Source organism: Clarias gariepinus, chromosome 26 (genome assembly GCF_024256425.1).
Source record: "Clarias gariepinus isolate MV-2021 ecotype Netherlands chromosome 26, CGAR_prim_01v2, whole genome shotgun sequence".
In the NCBI taxonomy this organism is placed as follows: domain Eukaryota; kingdom Metazoa; phylum Chordata; class Actinopteri; order Siluriformes; family Clariidae; genus Clarias; species Clarias gariepinus.
Genome location: NC_071125.1, coordinates 15,723,975 through 15,732,187, shown reverse-complemented (window position 1 = coordinate 15,732,187; position 8,213 = coordinate 15,723,975). Strand labels below are relative to the sequence as shown.

General features: G+C 39.9%; 1 protein-coding gene across 1 annotated transcript; it reads right to left on the bottom strand.

Annotated features, from left to right (window-relative positions):
* Positions 1-494: 494 nt before the first annotated feature.
* skida1 (SKI/DACH domain containing 1) lies at positions 495-4,971 on the bottom strand. The gene has a single exon (XM_053488075.1). The coding sequence runs from the start codon at positions 4,704-4,706 to the stop codon at positions 2,448-2,450; it is 2,259 nt and encodes a 752-aa protein (XP_053344050.1). The 5' UTR covers positions 4,707-4,971; the 3' UTR covers positions 495-2,447.
* Positions 4,972-8,213: the final 3,242 nt, after the last annotated feature.

Below are 8,213 nucleotides of genomic sequence, written 5' to 3'. Positions count from 1 at the left end.
TTGACTGGACACTTTTTGTACTTTGTTTTGGTGTCTTCAATAGATATTTTGTATCATCATCAACGCTGTCGTCGTCGTCGTTGTCACGTTGTTGTTGATGATGATGATGGTGATGGGGGGCGTCGTTAAAAAAAATAGGGTATAATTTTGAAAGCACATGTCACATCATTTTCATTCTGTATCTAAATATTTTATATATGTATATTTTTTCGTGCTCTTCTCTCATTAGAGTCAATTTATAAGATTTTCCTTATTCAGTGGCATGACTGCGAGTGTGTAAAAAGCATGTTAACATGGGGTTCAGGGACTCCAGATAGCCTTCCCCCATCCCCCACTCATACAAATTTCAAAATAAACAATTTTCATGCACATTTAAGATCATGCCCTACAAAAGTCCCAACTATCAAAGTTCACTTATGCATATGTAAAGCTTTTATGACTATATCCATGTAGTTTAAATAAAATGAAGTGCTCAACACAATTTATGCCCAAATACATTTTAATGAATATTTCATCATTCAGAAAAGAAAAGAAAGTGCTTCGAAATCCACATTTCAAGTTTTTTTTTTCAATTTGAGTGCATGTATTCCTACACAACAAAGATATATGAAAAACAGGAAAATCACAAAAATAAATATGCGTTTTATAAACAACCAGTGACTTCAAAGTTTAAAAAAATGTTCTTGTCAAAACCTGACCTCAAGTATTGTACGAAAAGTACAGAGAAAGAATGATGATATCGACAGTACGTCCATGTCTAGGCCTTTATGTGGTTTAAGCTACATGGAGTCACGCTCTCTTTTTGCATCATGAAACCTAAAACATTACGATTTGTTTCGTCTGCATTACATTCTGCTTCGAATTTGGTGAAACTGAAATTCACAGTGCACTTTGACACGGAGTTTCATTCTTTGTCAAAGGCCTAACAAACAACCGTACAGGCTGAATTAGAGTCATCAAAAATAGTTTCTTAAAAAAGAAAGGTAGAAAGCGTCTTATCGCATTTGCAATTCCATGAAGAGGCCTTCATTAGCCTAACAAACCTCCTGAAATGCAGCACCCAATGGCCTATTACAGCGCAATGTGTATGTGTGTGTGTGTGTGTGTGTGCGTTCTCAGCACGTTGTCGATTTGTTATAGGCTACCTACAGTTATTGGCACTGCCTATTTCTTAAGAAATTCAGAATGCATGATTCAAATCAGATGGCCATTCGCATTTTGGCTGCTTGCAATCCTTTGTATGTTACACTTTCAAGACCTGCTTAGTGAGCAAACTCCGCTTTGCTCAAGGTAAACACGTATGCTAAATGACTTCACAGTACATTCACAAGCATTTTCTACGAGGCAGAAGAGCACCAAGTTCACGCTTGAGTTTTGCACTTGAGAATTTCTTTGATATCAGACTGTTTAGCTTCTCTAGTGGTTCAAGGCTGATCTGAATTCTTGCACCGTGAACAGCAATTATAAATAATTATGTAGGTTAGTTGCATTAACTTCCTTTCTATGATCATTTTCACATTATTATGCGCACAAGAACACCGCACTGTATTTAAAGCTGCGTTTTTTGAAACCGAATTTCACCAAAAAAATGTCAAAATTCATTTTAGCTAAACCAAGCAAAAACAGCACCCCATAAGTAGGCCTAGTGGGCCTAATTAAATTAATTACTTGGCTTAATTAAAATGTTACAAATAAATTACGTTACAACCCAATTCATGTTCAGGTTTAAAGAATTCTGATTTTACATATATATCACCAGGCTATTGTGGAGCATTTACAGCATTGTAACAATGCATAGTCAAATCTGTGCTTCATCTCCTACCATAGACTATCAATGCCTTAACCACATCGATTTGGAGTTCCCTCTTCTTAACTTCGTGCAAATCCAAACAGCTCCTGATTGTCATTCGTCCAGGGCCTTTCTGGTATTGTTGTTGTGGTGTGTGTGCGTGTGTGCGTGTGTGTGTGTGCGTGTGTGGGACAGAACGGGGGTCTGGACCGAATGGGCTTCAACCCTTGATTGAATAAATACGTAAACCCGGTCCAACGTAGATACCTACAGTACAATGAGTTTAGAAGTCCTGTAAACAGGAACGTTTGGAAAAAAAACTATTTGGGATCTGCAACTATAGCAAAGAAAACGAAAGATTTCTGTTTTAGTCAAAGCCAAGATTTTCTGGCAAAAGGTGTAGGTCTATTCCAAAATGGCATTCACACGTAGTCAGAAATTCCAACAGGTCGTAGTAAAAATCCACAAGATGTTCTTTGCCATTGTAAATGAAAATATCAAAAACATCCACAGTGTTCTGTAAAGCAGAGTAAAAAAATTGCTAAGCTCCTGTAACACGTGATGAAGGAGTAGGACTCCTGCATGCTCACCGAAACCAAAAAAAAAGCCATTTGTAATAATTATCAGTGCCTCAAGACTTTTCACCTCAAACATTGGCTTATGTTGTTGTTTTCCTGAATCTCTGGTTTAGGTGAGGAGGTATAACAGAAGTGCCAAGCTGCCATGTCCACACCGGATGAGAAGGATGAGGCACCTGGTCAGTCCTGAAAGAAGCTAAAGAGTAAGCAGGACTTAAATCTCCATCACTCCCGATAATAAGAGACGGAGGGCATGGAAAATTGGCCATGAAGTTAAAAGTTGTTTTCAAAGATGATGAAGGTTGGGCAGTTCGTTTGCTCACAGATTTTCCAGCAGGTTTAGGACTCCTGTCCACCTTGGTATTTGTCTTAACTACATTTTCTGCTCTTTTCCCACAAACCGGAGTCCGGTAGCTTTTCCTGACCCTTGCGCCGATTTTGTAATCCCCTTGAGTGTTTAAAGTGCCGCTTGGTTCCTGTTTAGAAGCAGGGGAAAATGTTTGTCTGCCATCGTTACCAAGATCTGTTTCTTCAGTATCAGCACTGATACGCAAACTGTCTGCATCATTTCCGCCGTATTTATCCTTGCATTGGTGAGCATGTTCCTGGGTTGCATATTCATACTCATCAAAAGTGTCCTCCACTTTAATTTTCACGTGGTTCAGTTTCGTATCTCCTATAGTGTCCAAGTTTGTGTTTGTAGTGAATTCCTCGGTCTCAGTCTTCACTGTTTTGAGAGGTGATGGTTGCTTGAGGCAGCTGACTGTTTTTGCATCTTTTTTGTAATTTGCACCTTCCGAAAAATTGCTCTCACGAACCGTAGCAATGCCAGTGTCTTTGTCCTGATTGCAGTGTGGTAATGTGGCTTGGTATCCTGATACTCTTTGTTGGGGAAACACCTTTCCTTCTGCACAGAATGTAAAATTTAGATATTTATTTCTACCACTTATAAGCTCGGTTGTCTTTGGCTCGTTTGAAAAGTCTACCGTTTGGGGAGCCATGACTCTTTTCAGGCCTGAGAAACAATTCCCAACCGTGCACAAATTTTTCCCATATTCCCAGTCATCGCATTCCCTGCGCCTATGCTTCCAGTCGGCAATGTCCAAAGTCGTTTTTTTCCTCCCTTTCTCACAGTCCAAAGCTGCAGCACTTCCATGCACACCTCCATTTTTGGGTTGAAAATTAGATCTGTAATGGAAAGTAGGCTGCAAAACCAGGGGCGCTTTTGCATTAAGGCTTGTGAATCGCGCGCGCCTGAATCTGATGCTCTGCACTGAAACGCGACTAGACACGGAGCTTGAATCGGACTGAGACGAGCTCTCTGCATCGCTGCTTTCCTCTGAAGAGCCGGAGAAAGAGTCTTCCTCCTCATCGTCTGTAGTTGCAGAGTTGGTGGAGCTACTGGTGCTACTGCTGGTGGACAAACTTGAGCCAAAGTCTGAGTCGTTGGCGGAGCTGCACTCCGTGTCGCTGCTGCAGCTCTCCTGAAAATGCCGGGACTCCAAATACAGCTCACGATCCGGGTGAAAATGGCTCAAAGATCCGCTAGTCAGGCATGTTTTAGACTTGCAGCATTTAGGAAAGAGCAAAACCTGACGGTATTGTCGTTTTCTGCTCCCTAAGTGTCTCTCGCACCTCCTTTTTCTTTTGTAAAGCAACTCCGAGTCGGACGGAGCAGAAATGGCGGACACAGCCGGCTTTCTCTTTACGACCTCGCCGCTGCGACAAAACGATCGTTTCTCATGAAATTCCACACATTTTCCAGGTATTTGCACAGTTTCATAGTTTCTGAAGGCTCTGCATGCAGTCGCGGTTACCGGTTGAAAGTTCTGGTAGATGGATTTGCTGTAAATTTGAGGTAGATTGGGCGAGAGCTCCGGTCTGACAGCTTTGTTTCGAAGAGCCAGAGTCGGCGACACTCCGCGAAAACTCAGCCAAAGTTTCTTTTTCCAGAAGCCGGTTCTGCTGTCGCGGACATGCTCTTCCCCTCGCATATGCTCGTCTGCTTTTGTCTTCGTTCTCCTTTTGTTGGATTTCAGCACGCGCTCGGTTTTGCAGGAGAAATACAGAGCTTCCACGTCCTCTCTGGAGATCAGAGTGCATTTGGCTGCGTGGAAAGCCACCGAGTTTATTGCTTTGAGCTTTCGCAGCTCCTCCAGATCGCAGTGATGCTTTTTCACGTTCAGGTGATCCATCCGTTTGTGCACGGTAGTCCGTGGGATATTTTTCAAGAGGTCGGTGAAGACCTGGGAGAGAGCGAACATCTGCTTGCCTTTAATAACCAGATATCCGAGCTTTACACCCTGCATTTCCTCGAAGCCAAACTCCAAGTCTCCCATTTTCCTTATTGTGTTGTTAAGAATCCCAACATTGATGCTCCTCTGCTATTGCAGCTGCTTTACCATCATCATAAGGCATCACTGCTGATCAGTTCAACGTGGACCACGAAATATGTCCACACTAAAAGTTGGAAAAAAATAAAAATAGATAAGAAATCGTCCTGAAATAATTTAAAACAGCATGTCCATACAGTTAGGCGCAACATGATGGATATATGTGAGGTGTTGCATGCAGCTCTTATATACCTGCAGTCCCTTCAGCTCTCTCCTTCCCCATGAAGAGAGGAGGGAAGGTGAAACGGATAAAGAGAGAGAGAGAGAGAGAGAGAGAGAGGCGAATAAAAGCCCCCAAAACGCAAGTGCTGTTCCCTGTGCTGGTTTAAGCCACAAATAAACTGACAGCGGGAAGTGAACAAGTTGGGAGACACCTTCATCAATTAAAGCCTCCCAAAGTCGACGCTGATTGGTCGATTCTGACAGGTGATGCAATAAAAATTATAATTCCACCCGTGTACATGTACAGCAGTGTACCGTCCACAACCAGTATTAATATTATTATCATTATTTCCACACCTATTGTTATATAAACGGCATACATTTTTTTTCATTTTCTAAAACAAATATTTTTGCCATGTTTGCAAAATCAACGACTTATTTGGCAAAACAGCACACGCTGGCGGGTTGAGGGATAGGATGCTGTAAAACACGACGTAGTTCAAACCCTGTCCTGTTCCTCGGTTAAAAATCTGTCTGGACTTTGACACGCTCTCTGTTGTTTCAAATGTAAGCAGGAATGCACAAGCTTGTATGAACATCGTCGTTAGCATTATTAAAATATATATATATATTTTTAAGGAAAGGGGTGTGTGGGAGGGGCGGCGTGGGTGGGAGCTTTGTGGCAAATAAGTTCACTCCGTATAGTGTGTGTGTGTGTGTGCGTGTGTGTGTGTGTGTCTGAAGTACATGTCCATATTGTCCTGAACCCAAATCTAAATATCTAAAAGAACGGAAATTAATTGTAAAGTAGTAAATCGCGTTTTTTAAAAAGAAACCTTAAAATGTCCAGACATGCATGAAATTATTTTATAAAATACATTTTATAAATACATTTCAGGTTAAGTTTCAGCTTGGAGTGGAAAAGTCATAACTATTTCCATCAAAGGGAAAATTAAAACGAGAAGCGTGTGTTTTGTGTGTGTGTGTGTGTGTGTGAGAGAGAGAGAGAGAGAGAGAGAGAGAGAGAGAGAGAGGAAGAGAGAGAGAGAGAGAGAAAGAGAGAGCGAGAGATTGACAGTGCGAGAATTTTCATATACGTTTTTCACCAGTGTTTCTCCTCTTCAGTTCCTAGTGTGTGTGTGTGTGTGTGTGTGTGTGTGTGTGTGTGTGTGTAAGAAAGAGAGAGAGAGAGAGAGAGAGAGAGAGAGAGAGATCAATAACTCCATGCTGCGTTCTGCCATCAGTCAAAACACTGTGCATAATACTGGCGAAACGTCTGACGAGTCTGTGTTAAAAGCAACTCTGTTCATTCATTCATTAATTCATTCATGTGCATTTATAGTATACTTTCTTTAGAATAGACAGTAAGAGAAATTACATTACGTGTTAATCTGGGGAAATTAAATATTGCTTGTTCTCATCTAAGTGATCTCAACTAATTTCATGCATATAGCGTAAATATTTTTAATGGCTTTAAAAAAGAAAACATGAAAATTAGAGGTTGTTAAATACGGGCTAAAGTAAAGCGTTTTATGTAATAATGTGTACTAGTAAAAGAGAAAATGATTTATCTCAGCTATAAATCGTTTGATTGGCTTACCATCCTTACGTCATACCTAAATCAATTTATTTATTATTTTCTCTCAATTCTGAATAAAGCGTTATAGTCCCAATTAAGTACCTAACATATTTGCTTACACATAGACTTATAAGAGGAAAACTGTTTTTTTCACGGAATTCTTTTTTTTTTTTTTTTTTAGTTTTTTTAGTTTTGAGAGTCCGTTTGAAATCTCTAAGCGCACGTTGCTTCTGTATTTACTATATTGAATCGCTGGTGTGAGCAACACTCAGCTATACAGATGTGCACACTAAACCCATTAAGCTTGTGCTCATAAAGATCAAATCAGTGTTTTTTTACACCTTGAATGCATTCAAAGGGTAAAACCAGAGGTCAAAGGTCATAGAAGAGTCTCTGCCTTATGGGCATATAAGCAGGGGACAAGACTATAGTGTTTCAGTACCTCATTTAATTGTCTTTAGCGCTACCATACAGTAGTCAAATATGTTGACCAGTTGTTTTTTTGATGTGCATTACCATTCATTACCATTTTACACAAACTAAGTCGTATAAGAAAACATTTGGGGGCAGGCCCTTACCCTAACTATAACCATTAAGGTATTTGTTTGTTTGTTTAATATTTTAATGGAAAAATGGAGACTCCAGAGAAATTCCAGTTTAGAGATCTTATTGACAGTTATACATATGCTACATTTGTTATGGAACAGTTTGTGACAAATTTCGAATTTTTCAAATAGTAAATACATCATAATTTAATGCTTTTTATTATTTTACCAGACCTCCACTAACTACACTAAATATTTGCCCTAGGTTTAGACATCTTTTCAGAGGCAGTGTAGGGCACAAAAGAAAAACTCATTCTGAATTTTAGAGATCCTTAGGTGTGACAAGAATGATAAAAGAAGGTTGATCTTTGCCTCCATGTGTGCGCGCGCGCGCATTTGTGTGTGTGTGTGTGTGTGTGTTGATTTTGCGGATCTGGTGTAAAACACTTAAAAAAAAAACAGTCAGGATCCCAAGTATGCAATAAAGTCAAGTAGCATACGCATAATAATATATGTACAAAAAGCAGACAACAAAAATAAAAAATAAAGTTATTGCAATAAGATGGCAAAACCTCGTGGGTGCACGCGTGGAACAGAACAGGAAGCCTGTTACTGGTGGCCACTGGGTTAAACGATAAGGTCTTGATTCAGAGCCTCTTTACATCTTGTCGACCTTTTAGGCAGTGACGTCACACGCAACGTACTCTTAAAAACAATAGGTTAGTAGTTAAACATGTGCTGGACAAATATCATCGTTTAGCACTAATGCTTGGTATTGACCCAGATGCAGCACATAGTTTTATTAAATAAGCAACAGAAAATAAATTTGTTCTCCTTCCAAGTAAAATACAAGCTATTTTTTCCCTTTTCATTTTTTATTTCAATTTTGAGATGCTTCTTTTGTCAAAATAGGTTTGTGTTCATCTAAGCACTTATTTGTTGCTAACAGGAATATGTCCGATGAATTTGCTGGTTGATTGGAAATGATTTAAAAAGCTCGCGCTCTGAATTGAAAAGCCATCTACAGCGGTGCAATCACAGAAATCTTAATGTACCTACTACACTCACTTTTTCCATTCAAAGAGCACCGAAAGCGATTTAGCCTCAAACACACAGTGCCACATGGAGCCTAGAAACGTGTGCTATGTGTATTGGTTGCGCTCAGGT